At 44.3% G+C, this 17,896-nt stretch overlaps 1 protein-coding gene across 12 annotated transcripts in view; it reads right to left on the reverse strand.

Annotated features, from left to right (window-relative positions):
* Positions 1-441: 441 nt before the first annotated feature.
* clcn3 (chloride channel 3) overlaps positions 442-17,896 on the reverse strand; it is a 217,039-nt gene continuing 199,584 nt past the window's right edge. For 7 of the 12 annotated variants that reach the window (XM_069941445.1, XM_069941427.1, XM_069941437.1 and 4 more), the window contains 2 exons: positions 8,955-9,030; positions 442-2,722 (listed from right to left, as the gene is read on the reverse strand). In XM_069941445.1, coding sequence (XP_069797546.1) covers positions 2,564-2,722; positions 8,955-9,030 — 235 coding nt within the window. In that variant the 3' untranslated portion in view covers positions 442-2,563. Of the gene's footprint in view, positions 3,362-8,686; positions 9,031-17,896 lie in introns of those variants that run through there. The other 5 variants (XM_069941467.1, XM_069941493.1, XR_011358389.1 and 2 more) reach the window with 4 other exon arrangements.

Genomic DNA, 17,896 nt, shown 5'->3' on the forward strand with positions numbered 1-17,896 from the left:
GATAAGTTGTTTTTAGGCAAGAATGTGCGAGGTAAGTGGATGAAAGAAATTTAAGGATTATGAGGTAGGGAGAGTTTTTTTTGGTGGGAATATATAGGTAGGGCCCTTACTGTGCTGTAGTGTTCTGAACTAACCAACACCCCTCCCCCCCCCCCCACCGTTTCCTTTGCTCTAGAGAAAAAAAGACCTGTTCTCTCCTTTCAACACAAGCCCTCCAATGCAGACAACATCCTTGTGAATCTTTCCTGCACCCTCTCCAATGTAACCCCCATATTTCCTGTAGTGTGGTGACCAAATCTGCACAAAATACAAAGCGTCGCCTGACCAAGATGTTATACAATTGTAACCTGATGTCCAACTCTTGTTCTCAGGGTCTTGGCCATTGAATAATGAAAGCGATATGTCAACATAGGAAAGTCTCAAGCAAACTCCCAACAAAGGTTTACTGTTTTAACGGAGAATTTAATACAATATGATATAATCAGACTTTCACAGTAACCATAATTAAGCTCACCTTAAGAATGTGAAATTCTAATACACCAAATATAAATTAAAAAATAACATTGAGGATCAGTATTAAATACAATTCTAGGCAACATCGCAGGTTAACAAAGACAAAGCATTCTTCATTAACCAGAAGCAGGGCAGCAGTAACAACTGGACACAGGCACCACCCCAACAGGATCTTCCTTTCACATTTTCTGCTCCAACTGGCGCGAGGAAGCAATTGGAGGGAATCCTTTTCGGTTCTGTAGACATCACATTGCCATATCAAAGCAAAATTTGCCAGAGATACCCAACAAACATTCTTTCCCCAGAGTGGAAAGAGGAGGAACTTGCAACACAGGCAGTTGTTGAGGTCAATTTCCCTTGAAACATCCTCAAAGAGAAGTTACACAAGTACAAAAAAACAATTGCTTATGTTGATATCACTGGTGCAAACTTGCTTTGGTTCTGAACCTCCTAGCTACAGTCTTTAACCACATAAAGAAGGGGAAAAAATGGCCAGATTTTTTCATCGCAGACATCAGAACCATATTTGGCCATGATTTTTACCTGAATTAGTCAATCTACCTTCACCATTTTCAATTGTTAATTTGCCTGCTCTGTCCCCTCTGGTGTTTCACATTGATTTGATTTCCAGTATTTGCATGGTTTTATTTCAGTTACTACATTGTGTTGCATTGAATTGTCAATCCATCTCTTTCTCAAAATGCTATAATTTCAACCACAGAAGCTGTCTGAGATATCTTTTAATTGCATATGCTGTCTGACATGTTAAATTTTACAATGACGTCATCTGGAGATTTTGATCACCTTTGCTAAATTAATTGGCTGATGTACTGCAAGGAAGCAATTAACTGATAATCAAGTAGATCACACGGAGTTTATTTCTGCTCAAGCACATTTGAGATCCATTGAAATCACTCACAAAGGGCTTCAGTCTCCTCCCAGAAGCTCAACAGAACAAAAGAAACACAAACCTATTCAATGCTGCACTGGGATCCTGGAGGTCACCTCCATCACAGTTAGAGACTTAGTGCAAACTTCAAGTTATTTAACAATTGTGTCTATGAAATGTACAATTTATCACAATAGTTTACTGAAATCGAAAGCTACGTGCAAAATTCCAGTCAGAAAAATTAATAATCATACATGAATATTAAAAGTTCAGATATGACACACAAGCAATTATGTGTGATGTAGTGGGTGTAAAATTGTTGAAAATGTAAATGTAATCCAGAGATTCTTAGGAAATCCCTTGTGGGAACAGAAATGGGGCAGTGGGGGTGGGGAATCAATGCACAGAGAAACATCTTATCCTGCAATAACAGACATAACCATTGAATAAAGAAAAATGCAGGACGGATGAAACATTCCACAGATTGCTAAGGCCCACTCCAACTCAGGAAGTGCTTTCTTTAAAAACTTTTTAATTTTGGAGGAAGTACTTTCAGATCCGATGCTGCAGGCAAGGACATCACACTCGGTACTTTTTTTTGATTGGATTCACTCGATCTTAATATTGTAAATTTACCCATGTCAATGACGCAGATATTCCCACAAAATGAGGTCTCTGTTCTCCTTGGCTTCCCCAGTGGAAAAGTGGCTAAACATTCAGGGAAATGAGCACAGCTCATTTTAAAGCAAGCACCCTGTGCCCCATTCTCCCTCCCACAACAAGACTCCAGCTGTCAATATTTCTAGAATGGACTGCATTTGGTGTGAAGATGCAATGCCTGGTAGCAAGTTTTGGTACGTCTGGATACACCAAAAACCAATGACTGAGTATAGTGGTCTAAATACAGCAGGAGGACCATTTACATAGGAATTTTCACCATTTCCCTCTCTTTATCTGTAAATAGCATATCTCAACAGTGAAAAAAAATCTTAGAAGTGGAGATTTTTAGGTTTTTTTTGTAGTGGTGGACATCAGTTTTAATATTGACTTGGACCACTGCTGACACCATCCCACGTTAAAGCAGATTTCAGTGGCACCTGAACTGCAGCAAGATTTTTCTCTTCCTTCTGTGATGCCCTTGAGCTGGAATCTTTGGAGCTGTCAGATTTCTGTGCTCTTTAACAGGTGGACTTCCTCCTCATTTTCCTCGGGACCCTCTGATAAACTGTTCAGTTGAACATGATCGTCTCCGGGTCGAGATCTGCCATTTGAGCCATGTGGCGAAGGATATCTTTCTTTGTGATGATGCCAAGGAGCCGCCTGAAAACAAAAAGAGGAACATCAAGGACCAGGTTCATTTGAGCGACCGGATGGGGACCGCAACGACCAGAAGCCAGGACAGGTTTGGGAAAAAGCAGGTGAAAAATGGTGTTCGTATGGAACCGAGTCTCCAACTAATTGGCTTGGACTTAACAACTTCCAATATTTACATCCCAACAAGGAAACAACATTTAAGATTGGTTTTGTTAATTTCATTGATCCAAAAACGTAAAGGGAGTGGTATTAGCTGTAGGATTTGACAAGGAGATGGTTGGATTTGACAAAATAAGGAAAAAAGAGAGAGTAAAATTGGATAGTGACCAGCCCCACTGATCTGGTTAGTATACACACAGCAGCAGGATGCATGAAACGTGAACTATGAACCAATTAGCAGTGAGCATCTTTGCCTGTGGTGAGCAGGGACAGATGGGGATTGGGGGTGGCAGTGGAGGATGGGACGCACTGATCATTTCCAAATCTAATCAACGTGAGAATATTCAGCACAAGGATTTCATTGGTGCCTAAACACGAGGAGGTGAAACAATGTTTATACATACCAAATGTCACTGTTAAAGAAAATGGAAGGTGATCTCTATGACTTGTACAGTCTCTTACCACTGAGGCAATCTTGACCATGAGCTATAAAGCACAAAACAGAACATGCCTACTGTACACTAATGTTGTAAAAAGGGTTATAACAGTAACAATTAGTGCAAAACGATTACAGCACCGCAACCAGAGTTCAAATCTGGCTGGCGCTGTCTGTTCTCCCCGTGTCAACGGGGGTTTCCTCCAGGTACTCTGGTTTCCTCCCACCTTCCAAAAATGCAGGTTTATTTTGGTGTATTTGGGGCAACTTCTTAGAATAAAACAAAAATAATCAGTTTAATTAATAAAATATATTAAATGGAATCTAATTCACTGCAAATATATATTTTGTGTGTAAGTTGTACATGTTCACACAGGTTTACAACGTACTACTTTTTATGGTCATGTCTCACACACGCAGATACAGACAAATGCGCACGTGCAGACGTGCACATACAAACACACACTTCACTAATAACATTGTAGCTCTCCAGTCCAGCCCTGTACACAAGAGGGTGAATCACCACGCACACAGCCTACACACAGAGACCGCCTCCTCACTGAGGAGAAGTGGACCGCTCCTGAGACTGTGCGCTGATGTCACTCCAGTGAGCCAGCGCGGCGGGTGGGGGGGTTTTTCGCAGTACTGGCACATACGGGCCATTGTCGTACTTAACTCACAGGGCCTAATGGATCGCAACCCCTCTGACCTTATGCAGGAACAAGTGGTGTTAGCAGACAGACACACCAAGTGTTTCCTGTTAGAAGCCCTATTCTTGTCGAAGTTGCCTGTCTATCTTGCCTCAGCCATCTCCGATATGGACTTTGCTCACCCGCACCTTGTGGCCATGGAAGCGGACTGGCTTTTCCGAACCCCTCAGCCAATCTCAATCCATGTCCAGCCTATTTGTGCAGTGGGTGCTACCACACCAGCAGGGACTACTCAACCCCCCTCCCCAGCACTGACAAGGTTACTGGCTACTGCTACTACCACCGTCAAAGGGGCCATCATGCCCGATGTTGCGTCCCTCCCTGTAATATCCCCGAATCCACACCCGGACACGGGGAAATAATTAAGCCAGCCATCATTAGTGGCCTCGGGGCCAGTAAAGGCCTCCTGTACCTTTGGGACCTGAAGACTGGGTGACTGTTCCTTGTGGACATTAGTGCCAAGATCAGCCTCATACTGCCCACATTCTTTGAGAGAAGAAACAAGCCCCAAGGTTTCCCCTTACAGGCAGCCAACGGTTCTACAATCCCCAGCTACGAAACCAAGGATACAGTTTTCCAATGGGAGTGCGCAGTCGCCTCCGTGGTCAGGCTCTCCTAGGGGCAGACTTTCTGTGGGCCAATGAACTGCTGGTGGATTTGACCAAGTGCCGCCTAGTGAACGCAGCAACCTTCCAGGTTTTTCCCTTCACCATACCCCAACAGTCTGGCTTGGACACCATCGATTTCCTGGGTCATCGTATCACCAGCACGGGAGCCGTGCCACTGCCTGACAAGGTAGAGGCCATCTGCAGTGTTCCCAAAGGGGTGAGAAGACTCTCACCTGGGCCACTGAAGCACTCCAAGCCTTTGACGCAACCATAACAGCACTATCTGAAGCCACCTTCTTGGCCCACCTAGACCCAGACACCACTTTGCACTGACGACGGACGCCTCCGAGAAAGCAGTCAGCGCAGCAGTGGATCGATCAACAATGGAAACCACTTGCTTTTATCAGCAAGAACCGGAGGCCACTCGAACTTAAGTTCAGTGCTTCTGGTCAGGAGATGCCTCCTCTGCACATGGCCATACGCCATTTTAGGTACATCCCAGAAGGTCGGGTATTCTTGGCATACACACACCACGAACCACTGGGAAAGATCTCGGACTCATGGTCGGCCAGACAGCAACACCACCTTTCCTATATCTCGGAATTTACTACAGACATCTGACACCTCGTAGGGACGTCCAATGTAGTAGCAGACGCACTCTCATGCCCAACAATCTCCAACGTTACGGGTGGTATCGACAGGGCCCAGCTAGCCAGGGACCAGGCCAAGGATGCAGACACCCAGGCCTATCACACGGCCATCACAAGACTGCAGGTACAGGATTTCGCCCCTGAACCAGGAGGACCACTACTCCTTTGCGACATGTCCACTGGCTACCTGAGGCCCATCCTTTCCGCTGTTTGGAGACGCCAGGTGTTCAACCAAGTGCATGGACTTTCGCACCTCTCCTTCAGATCAATGGTTTGCCTCGTCTCAGATCACTTCATATGGCACAGACTATGCCACGAAGTCTCTCACTGGGTGAAGACCTACGTACAATGTCAACGTCCCAAAATCCAGTGACACACCGAGGCACCTTCCCACCTACTGAAAACAGTTTCCACCATATCCACATGAACATCGTGGGACCACTGCCAATCAGCCAAGGGATGAGGTACCTGTTTACTGTGGTCGACTGTTTCACACGCTGGCCAGAGCCATCCTGAGACAGAGACGTGCGAGCATTCATGTCACAGTGGGTCGCTTGTTTCGGCATCTCCTCACATATTACCTCTGACCGAGGAGCGCAGTTCACCTCCTCCCTGAGGACAACACTATCAAAATTCTGTGATAGCCAGTTACACCACACGACTGCCTACCACCCCAAGCGAACGGACTGGTGGAGCACTTTCAACGCCACTTGAAAGTGTCTCCAAAAGCGCGATTCCAGGGCCTGAACTGGTTGGACAAACTCCCATGGTTCCTGCTCGGCATCCGCACAACACCCAAAGGCCTCCCCACCTCATCGGTTGAGATAGTCTACGGGACGCCATTCACCATTCCAGATGACCGCCATTTCAGCTCCATTGAACCTCAACCCAATGTCATGGACGTCTACAGTGTTTAAGGGACAGCATAGACAACCCACGCCTACTCCTTACTACCACACACGGCACCCAACCCTGCCATGCCCCAAAAGATTTGAAAACTGCGGATTTCATTTTCATCAGGAAGGGCCAGCCAGGAACCCCTTTACAATTCCCTTACGATGGACTTTTTAAAGTGCTTAAGAGGGATGGGGTGGTTTTTACTCTGGACGTTGGGGGTAGACAGGACATGTTCACTATGGACTGTTTGAAATGGGACCAGTTAGATTGCATGGAACCTTTCCCTGCTCCTCAGATGTGGCAACATGGCTGCCCTCCTAAGGACTCTAAAACAATGTGAGAACTGTTTGTGATTCTGGGGTCGGGGTTGGTGTAGCAGTCTGGTCCCATGCACAAGGGGCCGAATTGCCACAACAGACAGCCTACACACAGTGTAGAGACCGCCTCCTCACTGAGGAGAAGCGCCAGGGTTAAAGAGTGGGCTGTGGAAGCAAGTGCTGCTCCTGGGACTGTGCACTGACGTCACTCCCATAAGCCTCCGCTGCGGGTGGGGGGGGTTTGCAGTACTGCTTTTGTAGCGCAGTCTGTTTGAATAAAGACGTGTTCCTTTCTTTTCGCAGCGCTACCATATCGTGAGCGCTACAACTTTACATTTTGGCTTATGTGGAGCATAAAGAGCAAAAGAGACCATTTGGGATGAATGGCTTCTTTTGTGTTAGAAATCGTAAAAAGAAACCACGACATATTGACCGACAGGTCAGGGTAACAGATTTCAACCAGGCTTGGATGATCAGGCTATTATTATTGTTGTGGCGGGCAGACTTCAGTCTCTGAATAGCTCATTGATAGTCAAATGAACCAGGTTTTGATCCTGGGGGATTTTATTTGGAGAATAACACTATCTCATGGAAATGGAAGACAGCAGCTCCTGAGGGTAACCTACAATTTTACTAATAGTTTACTCGCTCAACAAACTGCAAATTCCCTTTTTAAGTTCACCAACTGGGGCCTTGTACGAGGACAGGCTGTTTTGGCAATCATCGTTCCTTTGTACAATTTAGCGGGACAGATGCAAGTTACTGAGCGCTAGCAGCCATAGAATGCTCAAGGGTGCAGACACTATGGATTTTGTTTTAGAACAGAAAACATTTACCGGACAGAACGGGTTGTGCCATCTGATGTAAACCTACTCCACCACAATAATTATTCTCTACCTCACACCCATAACCTTCTATTTTTCTTACATCTACATGCCTAGCTAAAAGTCTTCTGTATATCCCTAGTGTACCAGTCTTCACCAGCATCCCTGACAATGCATTCCAGGCACACACCACCATTCTGGGTTTAAAAAAAACACTTCTGACATCTCCCCTAAACTTTCATCTTTAAAAAAAATTATAAAAATGGAACTTGGGTTCTTGACAGTTCCCGGAGCCTTGTAGGGAGTGGCGTTGCGTTGCCAGATGCAGAATCCACCACTGCAAGGCTCACTGCATGGACCCCAAGCACTACATTGGCAAGATCTTTGGTCTGGATTGTCACTGGCCAGAGCCAGGCCCTTATAAACTTCCCTTCATTAAACAGAAGAAAATAGGCAGAAATATTAAACCTCGTCCAATCATCAGGAAGGAAATAGATTGAGAGTCCTGCCGGTCAACATCTGTCCTAATTCCACTCTGGAGTCTCATCAGTATTGAGCAAATGCAACACTGTTGCTAGATCACTATTCCCTCTGTTATTTGATACATCAACAGTTTAATTATAGACAATTTTCAAAACTGCAGATGTTTCATATTTGCAGGAAATAGGAAGAGAATTCCAGCATTGCTTTGCCACAGGAGAGAGTTCTGATCACTCTGGATGACCCACCAGTACCAATGCCCTCTGAGCTGGTTCAATGCATGGTGCACTGGGTGCGCCTGAAAGGAAGTCAGATGGTCCATCGAGCATAATTCATTCAACAATGACTTCAGGACTCGTTCACTCCACCCACCTTCTCCCAATGATGTAATCACCTGAAGGAAGGAATAAAAATGCACAGCAAATATATGGTGAAAATGTCCTGTGACTTGGAAAGAAGTGATGCTTTCTAAATCACATAATGTCAAGCGTTGAAGGAGCAGGCAGTTGTCACTGGACCAGAAGTCAAAAGGAGCCAGGAATTAATTAGTGGATGATACTTGCTGCGATCAGCACATCAAATGTAATTCCAAACCATCCCACTTGCAACTCATTGAAAGTACCAGGCCCCACGTTAACTTTCTTGCATCAGTAGTCCGTGAACCTCACACCTTTACTGTTAATGAAGGAAAAGAAATATATGCTTGCAAATGTTGGCTGAGAAGGCAACGGAGATCAAACAGTAGATAAACAAGAGCCATAGATGGCGCTTCTAGTTGTTCACCTTCCTTTAAACTGGTCAAGCTTCTCTGGCTATAGAACACACTAGCAGACTGCCGATTTTCAGACCCTTTGTCCTGTGGCAGAAATAAAATGAGCACAGGTCTCGGTAAAAATTAAATAAATCACCAATAGCTGGCGAATTTAATCCAATTAGATAAAGACTTCTTCTTCACAGCTATAGAAGTCAGACCAACTTTTATGCTTCCAATTAAAATACATGATCTCCACTATTCTCAAAAATCAGAACAATTTTGAGTAGAGGGGTTTTGTAATTGCATTCATTTCACAGTTTCATGCTTCCTCTCGCTGTAGTTTTTAAAAGTAGTTAAATAATAGTTCATTCCTCTATTGAGCAGATCTGCCGTGACTAATCACCAAAGGTTCGACGTGTTGTTTTAGTTGCTCGAGGTGTTCTAGAATGTTCTTCTTTGTGATGATCCCCAAGATATTCCTGAAACAGATCATGTGACGCTAATGACTGCATGTTGCAATAAAATGAAGCAAATTATGTTTGGACAACAGGTAAAAACAGGCTGCAGAAAATAAATGTAGCAACTGAAATGTTGAAAAGCTGAAAATAAAAATAACATGCTAGATGGCTTCAAACTTCAGAATTGAGCTTAAAGCACCCCTTCCCTCTCCCCTGCAAGTCAACAGAAATCAATAATTGCATTTCATTAATTACATTGGTTACGATAAGCCTTGAAGGATAGGTTTGCATTATTAGCATTACATCAGCCACACATCTTTGTCTCCAGCACTTGGCCTGACAATCAATCCGTGTGTTACTGATAAGCCATCACAGAAAGAGTCTGAACTACTGACTTTCAATCTGTAAATATTCTCCAGTTCTTAATAACACTCAATACTTTCAAGTTAAACAAAGTGGGCAAATGAATTTCATGCTAAATCCATTAAAACTTTGCACAATAGCATTTATTTCATGCAAATCCATGCATCTATCAATTGGAACACAAGGCGTGTCAGACCTTTGTTGTTACATGCAGTAGGTGAAGCAAGTATGTGGAAGAAGATTCACAGATCGTTTCCAAACAGCTGAATGGAGGAGTCCACCTTACCTTTTGAAGTTCTTAAAAAGGTTCATTATTTATTAATGAAATAATAATGATTTAATGATGAATTATTAACAGTTTCTAAAAGTGATGAAGAATATTTAACTGTTTCTAAAGGCTATTTGGCACAATATTCCCCACAATCCTCAAAATACTTTGATAAATCCACAGCATTGGTGATCACTGAGGATGCCCATGGGAGAAAGTGGCTGAAAATTAAAGCAGTCAGAGCTGGATTAAGCTGTGGCATGTGGAAATGGAAATCTGCACTGACTAATCAAGTGAGCACGCCCTGCTAAAAACAGTACACGGCGAAATTAGAGAACTTAATGCAAAACCCTAAGCAGGATGGAGTGCTACAACATGTTTATCACACAACTGCATGCTGAAGCACACTGTAAGGGTAAAACAGAGGACAGACAAGTCCCGAACAAATATATGGATAGGAAGAGTTCAGATGAAATGCAGGCAAATGGGACTGGCGCAGAATACCCAAGTAGCTAGCATGGATAAGTTCGGCTGAAGGGCCTGTCGCTCTACGACTTTAAATGGTAGACACTTCTGGAGAAAAGAGATGCTGCGAAGGAGGAGAGGTGGGGAAGAGAGCAAACTACTCTAGGTTACTCTTGCATGTTGCCTGTTCAGCTGCCTGTAGTACCACAGATCTCTCAACATGCTACAGGCTAACACATCAGCAAGAATGGCAGTAAGTGGAAGAAAAAGCACAAATTAAGCCATGTATTAGATCCATAAAAATACAATTGATTTTATTCACTAGAATAAAGCCCCTAGTGACTGCTCTTGAAGATACCATTGAGAGGGACAAATTTAAAAAAATGTTTTTGAGTAAATACTTCAACTTGTTCCCAAAAGCATGATCCAAAAGGTAAAAAGAATCTTCAACAATGAATAAGGAATAATCTTTGAAAAGATGGGTTTCACAGAAGGTAATGGAATGAAAGCAGATTAAGCTTTCTTAACTCATGATTAATGAGCAATTTTTAGGGTTAATTTTAAACGAATCCCTCCTTGGATTTATATGCTACATGAATTTTACACCAATCTAATATTATTCGCTAACTTGAAGACAATGACAGGGATGCAAGTTTATAACCATAGAAAACTATAGCAGAGAAACAGGTACCTTTGGACCTTCTAGTCTGTGCCAAACCATTTTTTGCCCAGTCTCACTGACCTGCATCCAGTCCATCGCCCTCCATCCTCTCTCATCTCTGTACCTGCCCTAATTCCTCTTAAATGTCAAAATTAAACCCACATTCACCACTTTAGTTGGCAACTCATTCCAGAAGATCCCCCTCATGTGTCCCCTCAACCTTTCCCCTTTCACTCTTAACCCCATGTCCTCTGGTTTGTATCTCACCTCCCCTCAGTGGAAAAAGCCTATTAACATTTAAACTGTCTGTCCCCTTCATAATTTTAAATACCTCTATCAAATCTCCCGTCATTCTTCTACGCTCCAGGGAATAATGTCCTACATGTTTAACCTTTCCAACTCACTTCTGAAGTCCAGGCAACATCCTAGTAAATTTTCTCTGCACTCTATTGATATTTTCCTGTCGTTAGATGACCAAAACTGCTCACAATACTCCAAATTTGGCCTCACCCATGTCTTTGTACAATTTTATCCTAACATCCCAGCTCCTGTACTTAATACTTTGATTTATGAAGGCCAATACACCAAAAATTCTCTTTACAACCTATCCAACAGTAACATCACTTCCAGGGAATTATGTATTCCCAGGTCCCTCTGTTGTACTACACTCCTCAATGTCCTACCATTCACCATTTATGTCCTTTCTTGGTTTGTCCCTCCAAAATGCAGCACCTCACACTTGTCTGCATTAAATTCCATCTGCCATTTTTCAGCCCATTTTTCCAGTTGGTCCAAATTCCTCTGCAAGCTTTGAAAGCCTTCTTCATTGTCCACAACACCTCCATCTCTTAGTGTAATTTGCAAATTTGCTAATCCAATTTACCAGATTATCATCCAGATCTTTGATATATGTGACAAACAACAATGGTCCCAGCACCGATCCCTGAGGCGCACCACTTGTCTCAGGCCTCCAGACGGAAAAGCATTAATTCACCGCTATTCTCTGGATTCTCCCATCCAGCCATTGTCAAATCCAGTTCACTACTTCATTATAAATACTTAGCATCTGAACCTTCGTGACTGCCCTCCCATGTGGGACCTTGTCAAAGGCCTTACTAACTCCATGCAGACAATATCCACATCCTTTCCTTCATCAACTTTCCTGGTAATCTCCTGAAAAAACTCTATAAGATTGGTTGAACACAACCTACCTTCTCTAATCAATTTCAGGCTAGACAAATAATTGTATATCCAATCTCTTAGAAGACCTTCCAATAATTTACCTACTACTGACATTAGGCTCACTGGCCTAAAATTTCCAGGTTTCTTTTGGAACCGTTTTTAAACAATGGAACATGAGTTTCATTCTGGCAACACACCCAAGACTAAGGACTGCCAGAGCCCCTACAATTTCTACATTAGCCACCCTCAAGGTTCGAGGGAATATCTTGTCAAGTCCTGGGGATTTATCCAACCTTATTTGCTTTGAAGTAGCCATTACTTCCTCCTCTTTAATCTGTATAGGTACTGTGACCTCACTGCTTGTTTTCCTTACATCCCACAATTCTATGTCTGTTTCCTGAGTGAACACTTAAGATCGTCCCCATTTTTTGGGCTCTGTGCAAAGTTGACCAGTGGGTGGTCTCTAATATAACCCCATGAGTGTGATCATACCTTTCCTGTTCCTTATCTCCACCTATATAGCTTAGGTAGATGAGCCCTCTGGTCTGTCCTGCTTGAGCACAGCTGTTATATTTTCCCTGAAGAGCAAAGCCACTCCTCCTCTTTCATCCCACCCATTCTATCACATCTCAAGCAATGGAAGCCTGAAACACTGAGTTGCCAGTCCTGCCCCTCCTGCAACCAAGTTTCACTAATGGCCACAATGTCATAATTCCACGTGCCAATCCACACTCTAAGCTCACCTGCCTTTCCTACAACACTCCTTGCATTGAAGTAGATGCACCTGAGAATATTTCCACCATATTCAACACATTGACTTCTAACAGTGCATGCAATTTTCACATCATCTTTTCCCTCCTCCACCCCTCTATCTGCTCTGGCACTCTGGTTCCCACCCCCCTGCCAATCTAGTTTAAACCCACCAGAAAAGCACTAGCAAACCTTCCCACAAGGATATCAATCCCTCTCCAGTTCAGATGCAAACTGTCCCATTGGAACAGGTCCCACCTTCCCTGGAAAGAACCCAGTGATCCTGAAGCCCTCCTTCCTGCACCATCCTTTTAGCCATGTGAAAAGCTGCATTATCCTCCTATTTCTAACCTCATTAGCACATGGCAAGGGTAGCAAACCTGAGGTCACAGCCCTGGAGATCCTGCCCTTTAACCTAGTGCCTAATTCCCTGAATTCTCCTTGCAGCACCTCCTCATCCTCCCTACCCATGTCATTGGTCCCTCTATGGACCATGACAACCAGCTGCTCACCCTCCCTCCTGAGAATGCTATGAACTTGATCTGAGATATCTCACACCCTGGCACCAAAGAGGTAACATACCATCCGGGATACTCGATCTCTTCCAAAGAACCTCTTATCTTTCCCCCTAACTATGGAATCCCCTATCACTACAGCTCACCTCTTCTCCTCCCATTCCTGCTTAGCAACAGGACCAGACCCCGTGTCATAGACCTGGCTTATCCCTGTTAGGCCGTTACACCCTCTCCCCAACAGTATCCAAAATGGTATAGTGTTCCTACTATTGAGGGGAATGTCCACAGGAATATCTGGCACGCCATGCCAGTTCCCTTTCCCTCTCTTGCCAATTTACTTATAGGTGTCTTGTGAAAATCTCAAAAGGGCACAAAGGACTGGGATGATGAACTAATTATGGCTTTATATTAGCGATACCATGCTATAATCCCTCATGTTAGGATAATTCTTGCATATTTTCTGTGCTAATCTGCAACAATTCAATGTTCTGGACCAGGGAAAAGAGAGAGCAGTGCTATGAAAGGATAACCTAGCAGTTAAGTGTTGCTATCCCATGTGTGGGTGGCACGGTTGGAGTAGTGATCAGTGTAATGCTGTTACAGTGCCAGCGATTGCGACTCCAGCACTGTCTCTAAGGAGTTTGTAGGTTCTCCCTATGGCTGCCTGGGTTTCCTCCGGGTTCTCCGGAGAGTTAGAGATACATTTTTTTTTAATACAGAGAGTAATGGGTGCGAAGTATGGAAGGCTTAGTTTGTGGAGTTTGATTTGCATAGGTCAGCACAACATCATGGGCCGAAGGACCTGTTCTATTACTGTGTTGTGATGTCCTATGTAAAATATAACCCCGGCATTCAAAAAAAAAGTGATGAAAAGAACAGGCAGCCTCAGAGTAATTAGCTTGACGTCCAAAAAAATCTGAAATCGGTTATTAAGCCAAGGACTTAAAAGGCACACAGAATTCCAAGTTCAGCCAAATCAGTATTTTGTTCAGTTGCAATTTTTCAACACCTCTGCCCAAGGATGAAATTCCATCTGCCATCTTCCCACTTAACTTTCCGGCTGATCTGCACCCCCATAGATGAGGAATTTAAATAAATTCCTCTTGCCCCTCTTGAATATGGAAATGACAAGAGTCTTCCAGTATCTCATCCATGGCTGAAGATGATGTCAAAATGTTGTCAGGACCCCAGCAACACTGCAGTGCGAAATATATGCAAAAGATTTAAAGCTCTGTTTCACCACTGTCCCCAGAGGAGCCAGCAGAGGGTGATCACATCATCATTATAATAAATCACCCATTTCTTTCTACAGCCAGCAATTTTCAGTGCGTCTTCTAAAGAAGTGACATTTCTAGAGGTTGACATTCCTGTTCCCAATGAAAAAGTAGACATAGGTTAAAGGTAGTGGGTAACTATTTTCGACTCTTGGAGTCATAATATTATTCTACATGAAAACAGTCCCTTCAGCTGATCAAAATTTTTTTCCTGAGCTAGTCCCATTTCCCTGTATGTGGCCCACATCCCTGTAAACATTTCCTATCCATGGACCCATCTAAATGTCTTTGAAGCATTGCAAATGCACCTGCCTTTAGCACTTTCTGGCAACTCATTCTCATGTACAGTAAATCCTATGGTATCCAGCACCTATGGAGATTGGTAGATGAATTTTCTGGTGTCTTGAGATGGTGTGCTGTGTGACTTGGTGAATTAGCGGAGAGGTCCAGAACTGGGGATTTACTGTGCCTACCACCCTCTGTACAGAGAAGCTTGCCTCTCAGGTCATCTTTAAGTCCTTCTCCTCTCATGTTAAATCTATGCACTCTAGTTTTAGATTCCCCTACACTGGGAAAAAGTCTGTCCACTTCATGCTTCTTGTGATTTTATATATCACTCTACGGTAACAAATCAGTATTCTATACTTCAGGGAAAACTGGAGCTATCCAGTCTTTCAGCTCAAAAACCTGAAGACATCCTTGTAAATCTCAGAATAGAAACCAGATATTCCATGTGTGGTCTTATCAACAACTGTAACCTTACATCCTATCTCCTGTGTGCTACTCAATGCCCTGACCCTGCATGCCACAAGTTTCTTCACCGCCTTATCTAGCTCTGTGGCTATTTTCAGCTATTTACTTGTACTCCTTGATCTCTCTGCTCTCCAATACTCTTCAGGGCCCTGTCTTCTCCAGACCAGCCTACCTTGTCAAAGGCCTTGCCAAAGTTCATATAAGACTACATCCCCCACCCCACCCAACTCCCAAAAATGGCAGAGATCCTGGTGCTGCTGTAATGGCAGAGCTGATGCTGGTGAGGAGGACCCATAAGGAGTGGGGTCAGATCGTTGCTCCTCATGGTTCTACCAGCCCGTCCAATCACCATCAGCTCTGTACAGGCTTTAAATGGTCTGTTAAAGCAGTCAATGAGGGTTTATTTTAAAATCCTGTGACCACGGGGTCTGGGCCTAAGATAGTGTTTGGCAGCGTCCTCAAGAGATCGCAGACTCTGGGGAAACAGAGGATTGGCATAGAGCACCAGTAATGTGGAACACCCTCCCATTTAAGAAGGAGAAGCAGAGGAGACCACCCTATGGGACAATGACCACAACAGCAGACCAGTGAGGTGCTCTGCAAATGGTGGCTGGCCATTAGCAACTCAAACTGAGGAACCCATGCAGGCTGTGGGCTGCTGGGGACTGTGGTCAAATGACTTACACCAGACAGCGGACTGCAAGAGACTGGCTCGAGACTGGCTGAAGGTACTAGCTATCAGAATCGGGATGCAAGAGAATGCCGAGGGTGCTGAAGACTTCCTGATTGTATCGGAGGTTTGGATCTGGAGCTCGGGTTGTTGATGCTTTGGACTGAATCTCATGGAAGATAAAAGGTCATTTTGTGTCATATAACATCGGTTTTATTTCATGTCAATAAAAGAATCTTGAATCAGTGCCTGAACTCATCAATCCTCTTGGGAGACTTAAAAGACTCAATCAGATTAGTGAATCACAATTTCTCACACACAAAGCCATGCTGACTATCCCTAATCAGTCCTTCCCTTTCCAAATGCCCTCCAGTAATTTTCCCTCCACTGATGACCTTACAGCCCTTCTTCAATAAAAGGTATTGAAGCATTCAAAACCAAGTTTTCCCACTCTTTGCGATTCATTTTATTAGGTGTTTACAAACTGGGGCTGCTCGGGACCATGTAGTGGGCCCCTGCAGCCCCTTACACATTGGACCCTAAATTGCCTGGTCAAACGGTAACCAGGCAATTTAAGGGAGCTCCCACCACTTCGGTGACACACTCACCTCACTGCAGGAGGCCCCACAGGGAATCCCCTGTTCCCTGTGTTGGCTTCCAAAAGTTAAGTGGCCAGGGCGGGTGCAGAATCGGGGCGAGGATGCTGTTGGGGTCGGGGTGAGCGCAGAGTTGGAATGCTGATGGGACCGGGGAAGAATGTGGAGTCGGGGCCAGGGTAGAACGCAGTCGAGGCCAGGGAGAACGGAGTCGAGGTCGGGGGGAAATTCTGTCAGGGTGGGGGAAGAGCGGAGTGGGCTGGCGGGAAACAGAATGGGGGCAGAAGCAATGACCGTCCTTCTTACCCATAATCCCCCACACTGCTGGAACCGCTCTGGCATTCTAGCAACGTGGCGGATTATGGGTAAGGAAGACAGCCATTGCACACAAGTGCTGACGTCATTTTCTACACAGGCTGCCATGATCACTTATAAATTGACCAACAGCAGCTACACAGTGCATGTACACGGGTCAGCTATCCACCTCTGAGGTCTTTGTCTACCCGTGCATTTTTTTCAAGATTCTACCCACTAATTGGCCTGTACACAGGTAGAAAACCTGCCAATTTGGCAGGATTAAACTCGTGTTACAATCCAATTTGTAAGAACCATAGAAAAAAGTGTCAGGAATATCACATCCCAGCTGAAGGTGAAACAAATGATTGGCAGATGACAATATGTCAAGATCCCTCTGCTACTGACCAAGTAATAAGTAATTCAGGGAGAGCAGCAAATAAGTAATGAAGTGAAGTGCTGGTGAATGCATGCAAGAACTAATCATTTATGATGCAGTAAAAGCCAGTGGACACCATTTGTCTCCTTGCCTCTCTGATATTTAAAAAATGAGGACTGATCTTTGACCTCAACTCCACTTTCTTGAACTAACCCCATAATATCTTGATTCCTTTAACATCCTAAAACCCACTTATCTTTGTTATCAGCTCTCTTGGGCAGAGAATTGGGTGGATACAGGTGCTTAATCTTTTATCCGAAATCCTTGGGACCAAACACTTTTCAGATTTAGGAATTTTTTGGAAAACGGAATAATATTAAAGCAGCAGTATTTTTAAGTAATTGCAATGGCGGGGGGAGGGTGTCTCTGCGGCATTAGATTGGGGTGGGGTGGGGGGGGGGGGTAAATGAAGTGAAATAAAGATAAACCGCACTTTCCCTGCTTGAGTCCCTGATGGCGCTCTCCCCCCGCTTGCTCGACTGAGTCGCGCTCCCACTGCTCGCCTGCCTGAGTTGCATTACCACTCTCTCATCTACCCGAGCTGTGCAGCCGCTCTCTCCTTGTTCAAGCCACGCTGTCACTCTCTCCCCACTCGCTTGTCTGAACCGCGCTGCTGCTCTTACCCTGCTGCCACTCTCCTCGCTCATCTGCCTGAGT

Source organism: Narcine bancroftii, chromosome 1 (genome assembly GCF_036971445.1).
Source record: "Narcine bancroftii isolate sNarBan1 chromosome 1, sNarBan1.hap1, whole genome shotgun sequence".
NCBI lineage: Eukaryota > Metazoa > Chordata > Chondrichthyes > Torpediniformes > Narcinidae > Narcine > Narcine bancroftii.